The 21,979-nt window shown below is 41.7% G+C and overlaps 1 protein-coding gene across 1 annotated transcript; it reads right to left on the reverse strand.

The window, feature by feature from the left end:
* Positions 1 to 5,287: 5,287 nt before the first annotated feature.
* On the reverse strand, positions 5,288 to 21,637 carry SLC66A3 (solute carrier family 66 member 3). Its single transcript, XM_030555428.1, has 7 exons — positions 21,496 to 21,637; positions 16,065 to 16,147; positions 15,920 to 15,989; positions 13,950 to 14,007; positions 12,923 to 13,043; positions 10,913 to 10,954; positions 5,288 to 8,981 (listed from the first exon to the last, which is right to left on the reverse strand). The coding sequence occupies exons 1-7, from the start codon at positions 21,633 to 21,635 to the stop codon at positions 8,893 to 8,895; spliced, it is 603 nt and encodes a 200-aa protein (XP_030411288.1). The 5' UTR covers positions 21,636 to 21,637; the 3' UTR covers positions 5,288 to 8,892.
* Positions 21,638 to 21,979: the final 342 nt, after the last annotated feature.

Below are 21,979 nucleotides of genomic sequence, written 5' to 3' on the forward strand. Positions count from 1 at the left end.
AGGGAATCTCCACAAAGAAATCATCCTGGGGGTTTCCTCATAAGAAGTTACTTCATGTGGCTTTTCATATAGGAAGGGATAATATGGCCTCTGAGAGCCAGTATTTTTATAACCAAGTTTAACCTTAAAAATCATTTGTGAAATATCCATCCTCCAAAGAGAGAATATACTGTGATTACCAGCCTCATCTTTGGGATGTGTATGTGTTTGTATGTACAGCACACAATAGTTGCTTGTTACATAGACAGTAAATTGTACTTAGTTTTGCCATTGCAAGTAACTGATGTTACTGTGGAACTCCCAAATTATCCCCTGTACTAAGGAATAACACTAAGTATCAGGGATCCTAGAAATCCGTTTGCCATGGAAAAATGTGGTATTTACATTTTTACAAAGACTCTTTAGTTTTTACATTTTGTGAAAAATAAAAACATAGAGTGAACTCCATTTATCTAAGTCTCCATTATCCAGCTCTCTGTATTAACAGAACCACCACGGGCTGACAACATCAGGCAGCTGATGGTTTGGTTAATACACAGCTGGGTAGTGGAGGTTTGGATAAACAGGGTTCTACTGTATATCAGTAAAACATTGTGTTCAACTGCTACCCATATGTATTGTGGCTAGGGAAACTGAAGTTCAGCGTCTCATTTTAATTGCAAAAAAATAGATTTTGGGTTTTTTATTGGAGAATTTTGTTTTTTATCATGGAAAACTAGGATGCCTGCTAAAAATGTAAACTGGAATGCAAAATTATAAAGATTTTAATTACAATTACTGTAGATGTACCTGTATATCAGCTTCCTTTTCCTTTGGAAGCTTGCTTTATACAAACCATTACCTTAACCTATTGACCTAATTACATTCTGTTCACAGTCACACTTCTCCATAACCCATGTCGCGTCTATTTTATTCAGAATTGGGAAAGCTCATCCTTTAGTTAGTTTCAGAAGTACGTGCCAAGACTATGTTGTTTGTTCTACTAATTCTGACAGTCACTGCAAACTTGACTTTCTTTTAAAAGCATTTCTCTATGAAGATGATTAAGTGATTAAGACACAACATACAGCAGTCGCTTATTAATTTAATAAAGGCTACTGCCATTGGCATAATGTAAAGGGGAGCTATGGTGGGTTATATTTGTTTGTTTGGAAAGTTTGTTTTGCCATTGTTTAAATTCTTTCTGGTGAACTCCTACATCAGGCTCTCAAGAACATTGCTGGGAATAAAAGGACCTGGGTAGTCTGTGAAATTAAAGACCAGTCCCACTGAGGGTATGTCTGTACTGTAATCACAGGTCTGACTGCAGCTCCAGCCAACATACCCGTACTAATGTTAATCTAGCTAGTTCGGGTCCCAGAAGAGCGAAGTCGCAGCAGTCCGTACACGGTGCGCAAACCCATTTATAACCCTGGTAATTTCTCAGAGGGCTAGCCCACACTGAAGCTTGTACGGCCATGGCTGTGCTGCTCCAGGACCTGGGTTAGTTAGATTACAGCTAGCTCAGGTATGTTGCCTCAAGCGGCGATCATGCCTAGTAACTGCAGTCTAGATGTACCCTCAGATTCCCTGTGTGACCTCCAGTGGCTGGCTATTCTTCCTGATTTAAGTACAGGCAGGTAATTGGCAGGATTTCTGGAAATGTTTCTTTTGGCTTTGGGTAAATACTGGCAGCCAACAGTCTACAGATTACAGGGAATCTTGATTGTCACAATTCAGGACAACAGCACATGTAACTCCCCTCAATGGTCAAGCAAGCGCACCCACTTTCAGGCTCCTAACACCCCAGTCATTGCCCCTCTTGGGTGAACTGCGTCTCTCTCTTCTGACTAGGGTATTTCCAGGCTGCAGTGTTCCTGGCTTTCACTGTTTTAATCCCAGCAGGCTGCCCAAGTGCACCTGCTTGCTTTCTCTTGAGAGACTGATGAGAGAGAGTCAGCAATTATAAATTACCACACAATAACTTTTATTTGATTCTTTCAGATAAAACCACTACAGAATAAATAGTAAAAGAACCTACAGACATGCTACCAATCTTACCAGAGATCAGCTCTACCCCAGCATGGGCTCTTGCTGGAGCAGTCCTTCCAAACCTCACCTAAGGGGTTTCTTTTGTGATCACAAGTTCATCACAGCTTCAGCTCCGAACAAGCACACTCATAAGTTTTGTTCACCCTTTATTCTGTTCAGGGGACTTTTGATCTGGAGTTTCCAGGACTAGCTAATTCATTTTCATCCTAGGGGCACAGTTTCAAAAAGGGGGATTCAAAGTGGGTCATTTGCATTCCCTCACACTCAGGTATTTCCTAGGAAATCTGCTTCACATGTATTATTTCAAAAAGCCCTTGGAAGTTCCTAATACCTGCCAGAGATTGCATTAGTCAGTCTCCTACAGAAGTTAAATACATATAATTCCACAATAACACATATGCAATTGCATTTTTAATACAATGAACCCCAAAAGTATTAAAGCTTGTTATATAAAGTGCAACTCAATTCAGTAAGGTTTATTCAGGATGTTGCAGGAATGTCAGCCTGTCACACTGATTATCTTGGCAAAATCTCAATACCTCCAATTTATGGAGGTGCTTCATATATTTGGAGCTACCTCTTTGCATTCTAAAGTCCAGTGTCCCTGGGGACAAAAGTGGGGGGATTATTAACACCATGTGTCACCTGCTAAAGTTTGTCTACATAGTACAGCAAAGTGCGGTAGAGGAGTGTGATAGGTAGAGTGCTCTAAGTCCCCTGCGTAAATACTACTGGTGTGCTCTAACAGATACCTAGTTCACATTAACATAAATGGGTCTACACTGGGTAATCAGCGCAACACATTTGCATACTCTACAAAAACACCCCTCAGGCGTACTCTGCCACAACATGTAGATAAGCTCTTCGAGATTAAAAGCTGCAAATTCCAGTTTACCTGCTTAGATTTACAGGAATCTGTTGTTACATGTAGCTCTCAAGAAGCTGGGAGGAGATGGAACAGCACATAACAAAGAAAATAATTAAAATGGTAGTTACCAGCATAGCAAGTATAATGGTGGAACTGGGAGACTACCTCACTTCCACTGACCTCCATATCCTCATGGTCCGTCACAAGAAGTAAGTGACATTCAGTGTAGTGGCTCCAAATCTTCAATACATTTTTTTTTCTTTAGCTCCATATGCATTGGCAGGAAGGATGACTGGATAGTAATGTTCTTTCTGAAAAGGGATAGTAATCATGCCTTGTGCAGAGGACTAGTTAAATGGAGGCTCCTCTCAACTTGCAGTCGCATCCAGCTCTGGAACTTTTTCAAATCTTGGACTGATTGTGATGTATCAAAGAACCTAAGAGTTGATCTTAACAGTGGATAAGTAAGTTTTATCAGGTGAAATTCCTCGAATGTGAATCTGTGATATCCTGCAGAAAGCCTGTTGTGTCCTGTGAGAATGCTTTTTTCTATCTTCTTCAGAGCTCATCTCCCTGTTTTGAAAAGAGTCTCAGTACTCAGCAATCACTGTTGCCACAGTGGTCAGGGAAGGAGAAGACATCTTGGGACATTGTGTGGCTCAAGGAGAATAGTCTGTATCTCTCTTACAGATACTTTCAAACTTGGAGACCTCCACAGTCAAATAAAGGTTGGTTTGTTTTTTTAACTGACTCAGGACATTAGAGTTTGGATGGTTTTGTGACCTTATTCATCTACATAGTTTTGTGTAATTATATAATCCAATCTAAATTGGGTTTTTAAGACTATAATTTGAAAATACGGATTCTTTGTCATGTTTGGACATAGCCTAAGATTTTTGTAAGCAGAATGGGCCTGTTTTGAACTGCACGCTTGCTTGATGTTTCTGAATCTCTGATAGTGCCAGATGTGAGTCATTTTCCAAGTTTAAACGATTTTGGTGATTAGTTTGAAAACCCAGACTTGCCCAGGTAACTAGAAGTGTATGAAAGCAGCACTTCATAGCTTCATCAGGGAGTTCTTTGTACACTTTAACAGAAACAGAACTCCTGGTTGGGCAGATTTGCAAACTTGGCTTTCAGCATGTGATGACTTCACAACTCCAAGAGATTTTCTTGAGCTGAGATATTTATTTGGAACAGAGTCAGTTATTCCCAAGAATGGGTTTTGAATCTAATTGGTAGCTGGAGATTCATGTTCAACTGCAGGGAATACAATCCAGACAAATGTGTTAATATGTGGTCATTAATAACATGTTGATCAATGTGGCATCTCCAAAGACAAAGTTTCATGAATCCCCACCGTGTTTTTCTCTTTCATATTTAGTATATTTGTATTTCGGGGTGGGCAAACTCTTTGGCCTGAGGGCCACATCTGGGTATGGAAATTGTATGGTGTGCAATGAATGCTCACAAAATTTGGGGCTGGGGTGCAGGAGGGGGTGAGGGCTCTGGCTGCGGGTACGGGCTCTGGGGTGGGGCCAGAAATGAGGAGTTCAGGGTGTCGGAGGGGCTCTGGGCTGGGGCGAGGGGTTGAGGTATGTGGGGGGGGTGAGGGCTGCAGCTGGGGGTGCGGGCTCTGGGGTGCAGGAGGAGGCTGGGACTGAGGGGTTCGGAGGGCAGGACGGGGATCAGAACTGGGGCAGGGTGTTGGGGTGTGGGAAGGGATTAGGGTGCAGGCTCTGGGTGGTGTTTACTTCAAGTAGCTCCCAGAAGCAGCGGCATGTCCACCCTCCAGCTCCTATGCAGAGGTGAGGCCAGGTGGCGTGGTGCGCTGCCCCTGTAGCTCCCATTGGCCATGGCTGCCAGCCAATGAGAGCTGCACGGAGCAGGGCAAGCCCCCCTGACCCTTCCCCCCGGCAGGAGCTGGAAGGCCTGATTAAAATGTCTGAAGGGACGGACTAGTGTAGTCTGTTAATTAGAAAAATTATTTAAAAAAACAAAAACAGGCATATTGATTCAATTTTTCCTTCCAAACACTCATGGCTCCCCCATGAACCCTTCGTAGCTCCCTAAGGGGGACCCATGACCCACACTGACCTAGGAGATAACTTCTCTTCATTATGGAGGTGGAGGAAGTTTTTCCCCAGAAAAACAAATGCTTCTACAAATAATCCATTACTAATCCCCAAATCATCCCATATCATAGTGAGCTAGTGGTGGAAGTTCCAAAACATCTGATTGTGGGAGCTCTCTAATGAACCGCTGTTGAAGGAAAAAAGAGACAGCATGATGCTTCCAACACTAAGGTGTTAAACATGTAGATAAATATGTATGTATAATAAATGTTCAGTTTTCCCTCTGTGTATGATGGCAAGATCAAGACAAATGTCATAAAAGTTGCTTTTTTTATTGCAGAAATGGGACATTTTATTAAAAATCCAGTGTAAGATATCTAATATATTAACAAAAATAGCTGAAAATGACATTTTTCATGTGCCACTATAGAACAGGAAAACTGATGCTTCTTTACACATTTAAGTTTGTTTTATGCAGTTTTTACCTAGTAGGAAAAGATTTTTTAAATGCTTTTTTAAATAGTCACACTTTGCACAGCCAACAGAGAAACTTTTTAAAATTTGTACAGACTGTTTAAAGCTAAAAATCTACCTTTGCATTTGCTCCATTAAGTCAATGCCAAGTAATTGATTTTGAAATATAATGAAAGGCATTAAAAATACCTGTAGGGTTGGCAAAAAATACTTTAATATTATGAATTTACTGTAATTTATGGAACTGGGGGTCCTGATCCTGCAATCTGATCTGTGAAGCAGACCCTCAGGCTCACATTGAAGGTACATGGGTCTACTTCTGTGGATATAATTGCTGGATTAATGCCTATGATTTCACACACTGGGGTGAAATCCTGATCTTGTTGAATTAAATGGAAGTTTTGCCATGGGACCAGGCCTTCATCCCCTAGTGATCGATAGACTAAATCAATAACGGTGTAGAAGCTCTTTTGAAAAGAGGATGCTTTTCTACCTGAAGAATGTAATTTTGGGAGAAAACAAGGCAAGCTACATGTCAGAATAATATATAACAATTGCTGGTTGGAAACATTGTAGTATTAATTCCCACCAGACAAATGTCACAAGTCACTGCTAATAATTATGCAAACATCTCTCTTTTAATAAACCTGATATTTTGCTGTACTACAAAGCACATTATGAGTGGAATGTAAAAGTAAAACCTCAAGTACATCATTTGCATCTTACAACCCAGAAAACTTGCAGAACCATGTAACAGAAGGAGTTACGTCAGATTCTATTAGAAAGTAGGTGAGCCCATATGAGAGACAGTTTGCCTGTGGTTGTGTAATGTCCTGCACCGAGGTGAGTCATCAGCAGTGGCGATCGAACCTGGCATCATTGGGATCTTAAAGCAGAAGCCTCTAGTGCCTGAGCTCTATGTTCGCTAAGACTGTAGCAGGCTCCTTGAGCTGGAGTACTGGCCCTTTAAAAAGGAGCAGGCCTAATCCACCTGTGCCTGGATAACTGCCTTCTAATGGGACTGGAGAGACGACACCTGGTCTATAAAATGGGTCTAGCAGAAGTTTGGAAAAGGAGACAATAAGAGGCAGCTGGTAGAAAGTCCCTACAGTGAGAGTGAGCTGCTGCAGTTCCCCAAGGAAGCAGTAGTGAAGAGCTGATGAAGGAAGGGAGCTGGTAACAGCTCAGGGCCAGAGAGGAGCAGAAAAAATTTACCCGCTGAGTTTGAGCCAAGGGAGAAGGTAAATCCAGACAGGCCAGTGTTCCAGTCAAGGAGCTGGGAAAGCTCTGGGCCAGGAGAGCAGTAGAAGGAAGTTTGCTTGCTGACTCTTTGAGCTTGGTGGGGAGGAAGGGTCAAGGGACTAATCCTGAGCTGGGGGAAAACCCAGGGTTGGACTCAGAATTTAAGCCCAGGATGGGTGGTCCTTAGTTATCTTGCACTTTCATTAAGCCAAGGGTGGGTGGATACTTCATTTGTGGTGGGAGGAAGGGAGAGGGTTAGCTAGAGGACAATGGGGAGAATGCTGAGCACCCCCTTCTCTGATCAAAGAGGGAGGCTGAAGAAGAGCCTAGCTGTTGTATTCTGGTGATGGATTATACTTTGTGACTTTGGGGGTATTTTGAAGCATTTACACTAATAAATTAGATTACAACCAGGGCATTATTGGACTAAAGAGTGAAGGTAGAGTTTGAAGAACCTTAGGATGGAGAAACTGATGTTGGTGCACCTGCGGGGCCACTGCTAACCAGGAGAGGACATCCCAGGGGAACCTGATTTGTTACGCATTAACCTCTCTGTGTAGTCCAGCCATTACTAGAGGGCAGCTGAACATCCACCGAATGAGTATGGGTTAGAGCTGAAGGACTGAAAGGTCCATAAAAGGTTAATAGGTGCACTTCTGCTTTTATCTCAATAAAGATGGGTTAGTCAGAAACAGCTGACTTATGAGTGTTTTGCATGATGATATAAGCTTTTTAATTGGATGAAAGGAGCATTTGATATATTCACTATAGGTGTGGCAAACCTAGCTTGCTCTGATACTACAGATGAATTACAAATTTAGGGCCAGATTTTCAGTTGGCTTCCTTCTTTGCAGACTCCATTGGTAGTTAGATATCTAACTACAGACCTGTTTGTAAAAAAAGATAGGCATCTACTAATGAGTTGTAATCATACAGTTGCAAAAAGAAAATCAAAATAATTTGGAGATACAAAACTATGCCTTTATAAGTGAAGAAAACTGCTGAAAAGATTACTCTTAATCTGTAAAGAACTGGAGTGTTACAAGAACTACTCCTGGGGGAATACTGTACCACTGCGCAATGCAGAATTTGCGTAGAATTTCTGTTCTATGCAGAATTTCTTTCCCCTGCAGAATTAGCACTGCAGAGCCCCACTAGACCTGGCAGAGCCCAGCTCACAAATAAAGGACACTGCCAGGGGGACAGGAATGGAGCTGGAGGGTTCTCAGCAGCTGCAGTTCCCAGCATGCTCTGAAGGAAGGAGGTGGTGTATGGAGTTTCTTGTATGAGTCTGGAATCCAGCATCAAGCTGTTTCTCTCTGGATCTCTGGAGGGTAGGAAGTGTGGGTGTCTGGATTGGGGGCCCTGCGACTGGACTCTGGGGAGAGAGATGTGAGTGTCTGGGTCATGCATGTCTGGCCCTGCAGCTGGGTCCTGGGGGGGATAGGGAGTGCAAGTGTCTGGATCAGGGTGGTGCCCTGGCCCTGGGGGGGGTGGTGGTGCGGGTTTCTGGCTCTGGGGGTGGGGAAGGTTGATATTTGGGCTGGTGGGTGCCCCCACTGGGCTCTGGTGGAGAGGAGTGCAGATGTCTGGGCTGAGGGGAGTTGTATGGGGGTGTCTGGCCCTGTGGCTGGGCTCGGAGGTGGAGGGGGCAGAGAAACGGAAACTGGGTTGTCATAGGGGTTTTTTAACTCTCTACTCCTGGGAGAATCTTTTTTGTCATCTGTATTGGTACTGACATAGTTGCTGACAGGCATTTTGAAATAAATTACCAAAATAATTGAAACCGGCGTGATTATATAATGTTATTTTAACAAATAAAATATGCAGAATTTTAAAATATTGTGCACAGAATTTTTAGGCACAGAATTCCCCCAGGAATAAAAACCATAGGAATCTACATAGTACAAAATATGGAAGAAGAAGAAGAAGGGGAAAAAAAAAAAGCCCAGAGAAAATATCAGGTACCACTGAAACCCATTTTAAATGACCAATAAAATTTACTTCTAATAAAATATGCTTTGTTAAGTAGTAGTAATAGTAATAAAACATAAGCAACATTGTACTTAATCTTTTAAGGGATAATATGAGGCAGGTGGCAAACAGAAGGCTGCCTGGACATGGAAGTCTCTTGTTCAGGTTCTACTGTATTTTTTGGTCCAAAGTGTTTGACATATGTTGCAGCTGGAGAGAAGCTGTCATCTAATCAGTCTTTTCAGTCTTCCGGTAACGCAATATTGTGGCTGTGACCCATATATTAAGAACCAGCATGATTATGAAACGGACTAGAACTAAGAAGGAGAAAAACATTCAATTAATAAAATGTCGTAAGCAGGAATGCTAACATTAACTGGTGCCATTTCCACAGGATACAATAACTTGTTCACAAAGTTTTACTAATGTACATTCTGAACAGTTTACCTTCCACAGCTCCTTAATGGACTGCCTCAAAATACTGTGTTAAGGAACCTGTTTGTCAGACATCAGAAATTCTGAAAATAATTTCTAGGTTTGTGTTTTGTTGGGGGGGGAGGGGAGAGGGGAAATGAATTCGGCAGCTGTATCCTCACCTGCTGAATGGTGATTTGTTAAGTAATACCCAGAAGTATTTAAAAAATAAATACATCTATATTCCTTAATGTAAATCTGCTTCTTTGAATTACTTTGATATTAAAAATGAACTTGCCCTGTATGGCAAGCTTAATAAATCTGGTTTAAATTCACACAATGTATACCTTTTTTTTTCATCATCTGCATCTAACAGGAGCATATAAACATATGTAATATTCTATTTAAATAACTCTATTAAATTCAGGCTTGTGAGGTATTTTTTTCTAACAGTAAACATTTATTGGTAATTGACAGAGTTTAATAGGCAAAAATCTGACACAAACTTGAAAGAAACAATGAGATTTTCTCAATGTCTTGATTACCTTAAGATTTTTTTTTTGAAGTAAGGCTACAAAAACTATTTGAAAAATCGAAGAAGCAGTTTTTATTCACCCAACACTGCACATGTGTATTTATCCCATTTGTTCCATTTTAGGAAATGAAACAATATACTGAAATATACAAAAAAAAAAACTTTTCTAAAAGCTGGTGATATTTATAAATACACTATACCGCATACCACTAAATATGGAGTAACCAAGAACAATAAGGGAAAAAACAGTGTGAGCTTTCAACCCTCAAACAGTTGACAGGCCACATTTCTGTTTTAAGTCCAAATGTCACTGCTCCCATCTGTTTTTCATTGCGCTACATTTTGGTGCAGTTTATGGGTACTAATGTCCTTTTAAAATTCACTCTGGTTAATACGATGGAGCAGTTTTCCTTAGCTCATTCTAGTAAAACATCGAAAATACTGACTTACTCATTTCCATTGTCTAAAACTGCTTTCTACCATGTGAAAATTTAGTCATTTTCCACTGACATTTTGGATTCTACTACTTTGAGCAGTTGAAATGCCAACAACAGGCAGGGTCAGTTTCCCAAATGCACTGTTTTTTGTCGTGTCTGTCTCTTCTCCCACCCCCCCACAGTAAAAGGCTAATTTTAAACATCCCTTAGTTTTATAATGAATTTATTCTGTCTAACATGCCCATCACATGGTATCTGAATTCCAGGTGTTGTCAGCCAGTCTCTTACTTGACTGCACTTGTTGGTGACAGCATGACAGCAATCTACAATACTTTCAGCCAAATGTAAGTTTCATTATTCATGTACCTCCTTCAAATTTTAAGCTAGTACAAATAATTTAAATAGTTTTACAGTTCTTGAATAGGGGTAGTTTTTTCTAAATACACGTCTACCAGTGAGAGAGAAGCAGCTGTTTCTGATATCTAATCCATTTGGGAAAAGTCACTACTCAATTACCATGTGTTCCAACAGAAAAGGGATTTTTGTTTTTCCTTTACGCAGGCATTTCCAAATCTATTTTTTCTCTGAGGAAAAGCTGCCATTTAAACTGCCAACATTCTCTATGATGAACACATCGATTTTTCTTCCCATCGTCTTCCCCATGGGTGTTAAATTCCTAGCCATAATAATAGCCCTGTGCTGTTTCCTCAGCAGTAATCCAGTTCCCTTGCTAGAATAACCACTCAGCTACATAGTTTATTCTACTGAGAACCAGATATCTGCTCACAAAACAAGACAGGCTGCTGTTATCTTTGGATAGCGAGGCAGTGAAGAAATGAAGACAATTTCATATATTACTCACCCATAAGATCATTTGTGGTCATTAAAGTTGTAACTATTCTTGCTATAAATTAAAGGAATTGTGGTTAGTACGCCAGGGAAGATCTGCTGATGCATCCAACTACAAAAAACAATGAAACCTCTGCTTTGCAGTTAAGAGAAAAATCAAGCAAAAAAATACCATACAAATATCCACATCTTAAATGTACCCTCCACTTACTTTAGCCTCAACAATGAAGCCCCAACCCTGAGCTCGCTTTTTCTTTTCTCTTTTTTTCTTTTTAAGAGTTCATTTGAAAGTAATAAAACAAAATGATGATATAGTTGGAACTTTTCTAAATCTTCAAATGGAAAAATGTTGCCACCAGGTAAGCCGTAGCAAAAGCTTATTGCCTTTCTTACTACTTATTTACCATTTTCTTCTCTCTTTTGGTGGCTGATCTCAGTCGGTCAGCTAAGCTATGAATTTCTATATCAAATTGCCAGTTAAAAACTAGAGCAAAATTTCACCAGTTTACAGTATTGGAGAATTTATATATGCCCATATGTCTCTGTCCATGTCTCACGCTATCCACAAGATAAATTCCCTCCACTGCAGGAATTTCTGAGTGAAATTCCATGGGCCTGTATAATGCTTGAGGTCAGACTAGATGATCATAATGGTCTCTTCTGGCCTTAAATCTTTTGATCAATATCGTGTCTCACAATGGAAGTGATTTGACACGATATCTCTATTATAAAATATTTTAGTAAGTTAAAAACAAATTGAGTAAAGATCAGAAGCTATAGCAGTAATTTTCTAAAAGAGTTAAATACAAGACATAATTGCAAAAGACAATTCTAATTAACAGTTGTAGCAGGCCCTTTTGTATGAACTGCTACCAGGAGTTGGCTAGAATAACTAACCTACACACCAGAACCTTATACAAGTTATTGCCTGGATTTAGGAACATGCTTAAGTTCATTCCTATTCATGACATGACTTAATGTTTAACAAATGTTTCTAAATGTTTTCCTGAATTAGTGCTATGTCTTTAAGATTATTGGTGAAAAATGGCTTGAGATCCTTTAAGACAAGAGAGCTTTTTTTCTAATGAAATACAGAATTATAGGTAAATCATGTATTTAAATGAAGAAAAAAGTGTGATTTTTGGCTCCATATTATGTTTGATCAGTGATGTTCCAATACTGTCAATTATCTGGTATTACAGTAATTAACTAATGGAAAGTACTAGGATATTAAGTTGTGAGGACAAAATAAGAAGACAATTGCAATGCACATCAGCTACAAATTTTGATATTTTTCTAGCCTGGATTTTCATTATTTTTAAGGACTGAGACCCTTTCTGCATAAAAGTAACAGATGAAATATCATGCATAAAAGAACCTGTTCTCTTAAAGAAAGATAACATTCAAATCTGGTCAAACAATTAAACATAGGGCAATGTCCTGACTAGGCTGAAGTCAATGGCAAAACTCCCATTGGTTTCAATAGGGTCAGGATTTCACCCTCACTTTTAGACAATACACTGGACCCTCGCTAGACGCAGGATTTCGGATCCATGCACGGTACCACATTAAAGCAGGGACCGCATTAAAATGAATTGCAATTAAAATACACTGCTACCTCAATACAAAGCCACCCAATATAACACGAATTTGGATATAACGCGGTAAAGCAGCAATCCGGGGGGCAGGGCTGCACGCTCCGGTGGATCAAAGCAAGTTCAATATAACACAGTTTCACCTATAACATGGTAAGATTTTTTTGGCTCCCAAGGACAGCGTTATATCGAGGTAGAGGTGCATTTAAATTTGGCATCTATGGCCGCAACCACGTTATATGCGAATTTGCGCTATATAGATGCATATTCTAGAGAGGATCCGGTGTAATATAGAAAGCTACCCTGGGGAAGATTCAGATTTACTATGGGTTTGACAAGGCCTCTTGCTGCAGATATAGATACGTTAGGAATAGTAATGGCTTTGCAGCAGTCACTTTATTATACAAAGCCCAATGCATGTTGCTTACTTGCACATGTGTATGCAGACATACTCCAGGTCAAGGCACTCACTTGTCCGGAATCTCTTGTCTGCCACAGACACCGCAGCTGAGCAAATTTACTTGCTGCACTGATTAACGTACACAAATTCTGCAGAAAAGGATACCAAAAAAAGAAAAGGCAACTGTTTCTAGTTCCATCTAATAAAGTATTTAGCTTAGGCCTAAAAGGTATACTTTAAAAAAAAAAAAGTAAAGTAGAAATACTTTTGACATTTAAAAAAATGCCTTCATTGGTTGCATCCCAAACATTACAGAATCTTACTAAGAAACTATGAAACAAAGTGAAACCGACCAGAAACCAATTGGTCTAGTTTTGTGGTACAGGCTCTAAGCAAAATATAAAACGTGAACTGTAACAATTACTGCATTTGGTGACTGCAACTTAAAAAACAAAAGTTACTTTTAAACTATGTGTGCTCCATGGGGTAGTGGAATGTTCTCAAACTATTAATAGAGATGAGAGACAAAGCAGTACTTGGAAACTGCTCATTCACAGCTCATAAGAGTTCATTTTCAAAACACCTTCCAGAATAAATTATAAAATACAGTGGAACCCTGTTTACCTGATCTAACTGGGACTGGGGCCAGATCGGATCATCAAAAATTCAGCTAATCAGGAGAATGGACAAAGAGCTTTCTATCCATTATTTTAGGATGCAGAGTTGCTTTTAAACTAGCTGACCCCTCTGGGAAAAGCATCTTATCTACTTACAAAATACATAAACCCTTATTTCTTGTAAACAATGTTTTGTTCATTTATTAACAAGAAAACTAACATGAGTTTTTAACAAGCTGTCAGCCTGAGCCCTGCCAGCCGGGCTGAAGCATCAATTTCCCATATTCCTCTGCATGTGCTGGTGGTTATACGGAGAGCCGGATAAATGGGATTCTACTGTATATAAAAAGAACTAAAATTGTTTTTCACTGATAAATGGAGCTATGAATGGGATGACACATATATGGGGACTCTTGCAACTTAAGAGCTACCACTTACCATGGCCAGGTCTATTATCCATTTCTGTAGAGTTAGAAAGTACCATCCTCCCACAAATCTTACCTTGGGTTAAGTTTCATAATGCTTAGAATTATGTGGACACCTGAAAACTTACGAATCTTCAGGTCAGGATATTAGCTATGTTTTCCTAATCTCACTGAAAATAGAAGATACTCTTGCTCAAACAGTTTCTATAGAGAAAATATAATGCTGTAAAACAGTTTTGAGTAAAACAAAGTTAATCGGATCAGCAGTGGTCCCAGGATAGCTCTAGAAGGAAGCAGAGGTGTGAAGCATGTCAGCACTTTACTAGCAATCACTGTACCTCCCAGAGGCTAATTCGAAAGATGGAGCCCTTGTGGCAGGGTCCTGGAGACAACAGAGCGGTCCTCATACACTCCCCTTCCCGGGGGGATGTTGGAACTGAGGGCTGAATTTTCACCAATGCCTTGTCAGCTCTAGGAAATTGATTGGAATAGCTATTTAAGAATAAACTAGTCTGTAATAGCGATTGTAAAATAGCTCCCTGTGTGGACATTACTCTGGAATAAAAGTCACTCTATTCTGGAATAATTACTTCCGTCACAAACCTGGAACTTTGATTCTGCAAACATTTAGGCACATGCTTAACTTTAAACACAGTGGTAGTCCTCTTGAAATCAATCAGGCTATTCATGTGAATAAAGTCACATACACCTCTACCCCGATATAACGCTGTCCTCGGGAGCCAAAAAATCTTACCGTGTTATATCGAACTTGCTTTGAACCGCTGGAGCACGCAGCTCCCCCTCCCCCCGGAGCACTGCTTTACCACATTATATCCGAATTCGTGTTATATCGGGGTAGAGGTGTACCTGGTTAAGGTTCAGGACCATAATTTCCAATATTTTATAGCAGTTTTGTAAAATTCAAATAAGTTGCTCTATCAGTAGCAGCATCTTAAAAATCCACTGTTGTAATTTATTTATTACAAATTTTAATCTAATGTTGCAATAGCACAAGTCTGCAAGTTGCAGCAGGGAGAAATTAACAAGACTGTTTTACTGCTGCTATTCAAAACCCTAGGAATAGTAGTGAAATTGTCAAGAATAATGTCCAGCCTTAAAGCAGCAGCAAGTGGCAGCACTGGTTACCTACGTGTGAGGAGGAGCCAAACAACAACGAAAAATGGGAGGTGCAGGGTAGCAGAAACTCACCCATCCGCTGCCCTGCAGGATCCTGCCAGGAGACTCAGAGAGGAGCACTACAGAGCTTCCCCAACAGCAGCAGCCAGAAGACTTGGAGCTCTTGGCGGGGAAGATAATAAAAACCCAGGACTAAACCACCTCTCTTTCTGCCCTCCAGAAAATAGAGTGGGTGGATTTTCACATGTAGCACATACCTGCAGACTGAAGCTGTTAGGAAAGATGGAGCCCAAAGACAGTATGCTGGTGTAAATCCCAGCCCTCTCCCCTTCTGCAGCAGCAGAAATGGCAGGGTAGTCACCTTCTCAGCAGTCACGACTGCCGGTGGTTCCCCCACCCTCATTTTTCACGTTATCACTGGTGGGTGTCTGATAATTTTCTCAAGCCCTGCTCCAAAGCGTCCAGTGCCAAATGTAAACTCAAAGCTGTACATCTTTTCAAAGGAGCTTCTAAAAGTCACTGTGTGTATGAGCCACAGTTGACGTAATGTGTGTAAAAGAGTTACAAGAAGCTTCATATTTTCCATTGTACGTATCTGACACAAATGTAAATTATGAATTAGTCTCATTCCTCCTCAGTTGTGGGGTCAGTAAAATCAGTTATCAATGTAGTTTATGCTGGATAAAGGGTTTTACTGGGATCTAAGAAAGTTGCATGAAAATAAGAAATGCACATTAAAAGGTAGCTGAATATGGTTTTCAATGGCACTAGGAGATAAAATGCTTAGTCTTCTAAGAACTGCCAGAAGTGCCGTGTAAACAGAAACAAGTAGACATCAAAGGATACATGACTATGTAAGGCAAAGTTTGCTTCATGTTGCAACTGTAATGCAGAACAAAGAGCAGGAGAATGACATCTGAAAGAAAAGTTCAGTCATTACAGATAGGAAGTCAGCAACAAGGTAGAATATAAAACAAGAAAAAAGTATTACCTTGTGCAATTAGGATGGGGTACTCCAGATAAGTCTCTAGGGGGTAACTGTAGTAACTCTGGTATCTTAGAAACACAAGGAAGCTAAAAGAGAACAAAATTGAACAGTTTGTTTGCCCACAGAGACTATAACAAAATAGGTTCATTGACAATTTCATTTTAAATACCTGTCTGTTGTGGGAGTGCCCAAATGCCACAAGCAGAATTCGGGTCCCATTGTGCAAACTGTACAGTCAGGTAGACAAAGTCCTAGGCCTGAAGATCTTACAGTCTATTTCAATATATACGTGAACTGACAACATGTATAGATTGGCCAACACTTTCACACAAAGATCTCAACGACCATGTCTGAAAGGTTTAGTTCAAACAGTTGCTATTTACAAGAGAAGGAAAAGAAGTTCTCAATTTTTTATAATAATCCTACCTACGATGTTCCAAATTTAAAAAGAGGTAATAACATTTGTTTAAAAAAGCTGAATAACTGCAGACTCCTAGTACCTTGAAGTGGAAAATATATACTAAACCAGCCAGAGCATCTCACTGTCAGTGCAGGATTGTGCATTTCATTTCCTACTGGATCTTTATGAGTGTGGTAAAAAATCTATTTTTAAATGTCCCAAGCAAGGGTACTTCTACTACTTCCCTTGCAAGACTACACCATACCGTAACAGATCTTTGTCAGAAAGTTTTCCCTGACATCAGGTTAAACTTTCACAAAAAAATATCATATTAACTCCCGGGCCTCCTGTAAATATCTAAACTCTGGCCCACCAAGAAGAAATCAAATGCCATAGTCAAGGAGAGGAACTGTAGGACAGAGCTCCAGCTTCAGTACCTCCTGATCTCAAATGGAGCAGGGAGAGAGGCAGTTCCCTGGGTAACTGGCTCCTAAACCATTTAAGACTTAACACTAACACCTGAACTCCAGCTGAAAGTTTATTAGACACTAGGGCAACTTTCTGGAGTATTTGTGTCATATACTCTTGCATGATAACGGCATTCAGAGAGTCGGGTATACGGAGGGGCCTCACATACAGCTAGAGCAGCGTATCTCAAACTGGAGTCTGTGGACCCCTGGGGGTCTGCAAGGGTACTCCAGGGGGTCCATGGGCCCTGCTGATCAACTCCTCCCCCTCCCTCCCAGCGCCTCCTGCATACTGGGGGAACAGCTGTTCCCTGATGTACAGGAGGCACTGGGAGGGAGAGGGAGGAGCAGGGATGGGATGTGCTCGGGAGGGGGCAGAATTATGTCCAGGGCCAGTGGCCCTGCTGATCAGCTCCTCCTCCTCCTTCCTCTCAGTGCCTCCTGCATGCCATAGAACAGCTGTTCAGGGGCACACAGGAGGTGCTAAGAGGGAGGGGGCAGGGCCTGGGGCTAAGCGGGGGAGGTTTGGGGGGTCTGCACAAATGTTTAAATTAAAATGGGGGTCCTTGGGTTGCTAAAGTTTGAGAACTGCTAAGCTAGGGTATTCTAGTACTGAAGTGAGTTCTGTACAACTAGAGTCAAGGTAATTAAATCAGGTGACTTTACAGGTAGAAGGACACAAGAAACAGTGCCAATGAACTTTCAAAATAAAAAACTGTTTAAAACATTCCCAAAATAATTTACCTGTAAAACACATGGAAGGAGCAGAATCTATGTTGTGGTGGTATGTGGTATAAAATGTATTGGCATTTGTTTGAACTCGCATGTGTGGCTTCTCCAGGCCAATACCAAATGTTGCCCATAAAACCTTAATACCACACAACATCATGTATTCCTTGTACGCGTAATGTTTTAAATTTTGGCACCACCTTCTCATTGGTATTGACAGCTAATGCAAGGTTCTATTCTGAAAAGTACCACTGTGAGATGGCATTGTGTAGCTTTGTGTGTGTTTCTGACTTGCTGATCATATCTGCTCAGTTCACAAATAAATGATATTTTCTAATTGCCAGTCCTGCTAACTCACCCAAGGCTGGCTGGCTAGGATGTTTCCATATAATTCATGCATCAGTACCAGTAATAATTCTGTAGGTCAAACAATCTCTTAGTCATATGCTAGGAGAAAGAGGTGAGAGGACATACATTTGATCCTGCAATTGGTATCTAATTAACTTAATTGTTCTAAGCTATATTAGATCTGCAGGGCTAATGAGTAAAAAGCAGTGCTTACTCCTCCAGAAAGACCCTGATCCTGGGGATACTGAAGTGAGTGTGTAGCATGAAGTCAACAAGGATTGTGCAAGTGCATAAAGTTACATGCGTGCTTACAGCTTTGCAAAACTGGACCGGTCAGCAACTATGACCCTGAACAGACCAAGATGTGTAAAGAGAAAAGATGCCATTTTTACATAGTTAATCTTCAAACTAAAACTACATTTCTAGCAAAGTTGGGAGAGTTGGCAATGTATATGCAGTCAGCTGTTCCTAGCAACTTCACACAAGGGGAACACTTCATACTTTGCAAATGAAAGTCACCATAGTTTTTCTCTCTACCACGCACTGACATGCAGGAACACACACCATTTGTTTTGGTTAGAAACAAACCTATTTATAGGAGGGGTTCCTAACAAGTAAGGATTAATTTACTGCAGGGTTACTAGAGCTTAACAGTTGAACTGTTCATTTGATAGGCGTTGTGTTTTTCTTTAAGAGGACTAAATATGACACCTCTGGGGTGGGGAGAAGCCTGTTTAAGTAGTATGGTTACTTATGACACAGCAAGCAGATAATACTATTTATATAATGACCCAGTATACAGCTCAAGTCAAACAATGCCTCTTCTTAATTCCTTTGGATAGGAAGAAATAGTAGCAGGTGAGTGAACAGTCATTAACTCAAGCAAAGCAGCAACACTCATCTTGTAATGCACAAAATATAATTCAGCATGCTAATATGGTGCATCTGATTAAAAATAACTTGGGTGCATTCAGTTATAACCAACCACAAGATAGGATACAATACCACTGTCAGTTCTAAAAGGGTGTATTGTACAAACCTGTGTTTTTAATATTTGAAATGTTAGTTAGTTCCTTTTTATTCAACATATTTAAAATAGATTTATATTTTTTAATTATAATTTGTTTTAATAGCTGCGACTGCATAATACTTTGCATTCCCACAGCTCTTTCTACACAATACTCTTTAAAAAGATGCTCTACAAACTTTTTGAGGATGGTCCTGTGAGATAGGTAAGGAATTTTATCCCCATTCTAGATGAGAAAACTGAGGAGAGAAATCAGGTTGCACGAAGCTACAGGTGAAGCCAGGGAGAGAGCAATGAACTGAACTGTGGTCTTGTGACATCAAGCCTTCTGTCTTAATAACAGCACCATTCTTCCATTCAAGCCTACAACATGCTGATAAATATTTTACTGAATGCTGTCTATGATTTACATCCAAATAACAGTTATTCTATTATGGAATTCTCAGCTAGCCACTTAGGGACAGATGCTGCAAATTGGTGCCATCCAAGACATACAAAGTGGCCAATTCAGGAGACAATTGAGGCTACTCTGGACAGGTCTACATTGCAAAGGAGGCAAATAATGTCCTTTATTATTTGTAGTGCAACTGCAGCAGTGGCTGATGCCTCTCACAAGAGATAGAGACAGATCCTGTCACAAGGAGTTCACAAGCCAGAGTTCAGACACCACACAAATGAGGATGAGAACAGCTGAGAGGGTAGAACAGGGTGTAGTTGGGCAGGATTACATATATAAGATCAGTTTTTTTAAGATTCCTCTTTAAGAGCTGCATAACACTCCAGTCCTACTCTGAACTTTAATAATAATAATACATTTGATTCTTGTAGGTTTCATAGCAGAAGTGAGTTTCTAAGAGTGATTGGATTGAAGGTAGAGGCTTGGTTCAGAGATCTTTATGTAGGCTGCAATTTACCAATGACTTTACTCTCAAACATAATCCAAAAATTGTGACTCTAGTTCAGCAGGTCTGAACATCAGTGCATTAATTCCTTCTATATAAAGCACTGGCAGTAAAGAGCAGTAGCACCTGTACGACTGAGTCTGTCAGCTTGGAGATCATTATTACTTCTTGCAAGTGCTTGTGATGAGAATAGCACTAGAGCAGCTGCATGCACTTTACAAAGTTGAGCAAACTTATTGCAAAAAGGGAACATACAATTTCTCTGCTTATTATTTGTATGATAGTAGCACCCAGAGGTGCCAGTCAGGATTGGGGGCATCACTGTGCTGTGTAAACACAAATCAAAAAGACAGTTTCTGCCCCAAAGAGTTTACAGTCTAAATTAAGACAGGATGCAACAGCTGCTGGAGAAAGATAATTGAGTGAGTGGGGGATAGTGGATAAAGGCGACAACAGTAGGAAGGTCGGCTACACTCACACTTTACAGCGCTGCAACTGGGGTGTGAAAAAACACCCCCCTGAGCGCTGCAAGATACAGCGCTGTAAAGCGTCAGTGTAATCAGGGCAGCACCGCTCCCAGTGCTGCACGCTATACCCGTAAGGGATGTGGTTTACATGCAGCGCTGGGAGAGCTCTCTCCCAGCGCTGCCGCTCTGACTACACTCACACTTCAAAGCGCTGCCGGGGCAGCGCTCTGAAATTCCAAATGTAGCCATACCCGTACTAACTCCATAAATACATAGGTTTTCAAGTCAAGGCTTTTTAAAATAAGCTTGCAAGGATGAATCAATAACCCTGATTGATTACCATTCCCTGGGGGAATCTTGGCATTACCAGGAGGTCAAAACTGCTATCCCTGAGCACTAACTGTTGACTAACATTTAACGTAAGTCATATGATCCTGGGCCAAAACTGATTTACTTTTAAGCACACACACATACAACGTCTATTGGATCTTTGTCACAGCAAATAATGTATTTCATAAGAAGTTAATTGTTTGAATATTCTTGTCTTCCTACAAGTACAGATTTTTAATTTAAGAAAGCAGCATTCCATTTCCAACTGAAGTCGGGCAAGCTTAGGGCAGCCAGCCTCCTGTGCTGGGGCCTATTTTAAGAATGAAACCAAGGTCAAGGACTATCCCATTTCACTTACAACAGGCTTTCTGGGGAATGGAAACTTCTAAAACATTTGCTGAAAGTACATGAGGTACCAGCCCGTTCTGCGGCCTGGAGGCGAAGGAGCAGCGTTTCTCCGCCAGGGGGGCTGGAAAGTTGCTGCACGTTGAAGCTGGGGGGAGCGATGCTAGTTCTCGGTGGGCTACGGGAAGGCGCCGCCTTTTCCACAAGGGTTCACGAGCTGGGCGCGCATCCCTCCCTGTGCTCACAGCCAGGACCCGCCCTCAGTAAACTTCAGCCTGGGGAGTAACCCGTCCTCAGGCGTGTGAAGCCGGCCGGGCACAAGGGGAGCGGGCAAAGCGTGGCGAGCTCCCCGTGCTAAGGAGTCCCGCGGGCCCAGGCCGGCAGCAAAGGCGGGGCCTGGCCCCCCGGCTCCGTCTTACCCGCTCAGCTCCAGCAGCAGGCTCTCCGGGCTGACGCCGCGCGCCGAGCGGGCAGCCAGCACGGCCACCACCTGCGGCAGCTTGATCACCATGCACACGAGCAGCGTGCTCCAGTTGGCCAGGGCCAGCAGCGCCTCCATCGCGCCGCGCTCGGCCCCCGGGGCGCTTCCCTTCCCTTCCCTTCCCTTCCCTTCCGCTGGCAGGCGCCGCGGGCCAGCCCGAGCCCGGCCGGGGCGGGGAGCCACGCCGCAAATCCGGAACGGGAGCGGGGAGCTGTGAGACGGGGGACGGCACTCCCTGGGGGGGGGGGGAGGGTTGCTGTGGGACTGGGGGGACGGCACTCCCTTGGGGGGGGTTGCTGTGGGACTGGGGGGACGGCACTCCCTGGGGGGGGTTGCTGTGAGACTGGGGGGACGGCACTCCCGGGGGGGGGTTGCTGTGGGACTGGGGGGACGGCACTCCCGGGGGGGGATTGCTGTGGTAC

Source organism: Gopherus evgoodei, chromosome 3 (genome assembly GCF_007399415.2).
Source record: "Gopherus evgoodei ecotype Sinaloan lineage chromosome 3, rGopEvg1_v1.p, whole genome shotgun sequence".
NCBI classification, from domain to species: Eukaryota; Metazoa; Chordata; order Testudines; family Testudinidae; genus Gopherus; species Gopherus evgoodei.

Excerpts from the sequence above, each read along its gene's own strand:
- SLC66A3 (XM_030555428.1), bottom strand. The coding sequence starts at position 21,635 with ATGGAGGCGCTGCTGGCCCTGGCCAACTGGAGCACGCTGCTCGTGTGC. Across the intron at positions 15,990-16,064 it reads CCCCATCCTAATTGCACAAG|ATGTCATTCTCCTGCTCTTT; the intron begins GTAATACTTTTT and ends CTTTTCTTTCAG. Across the intron at positions 13,044-13,949 it reads GGATAATAGACCTGGCCATG|AATTTGTGTACGTTAATCAG; the intron begins GTAAGTGGTAGC and ends CCTTTTCTGCAG.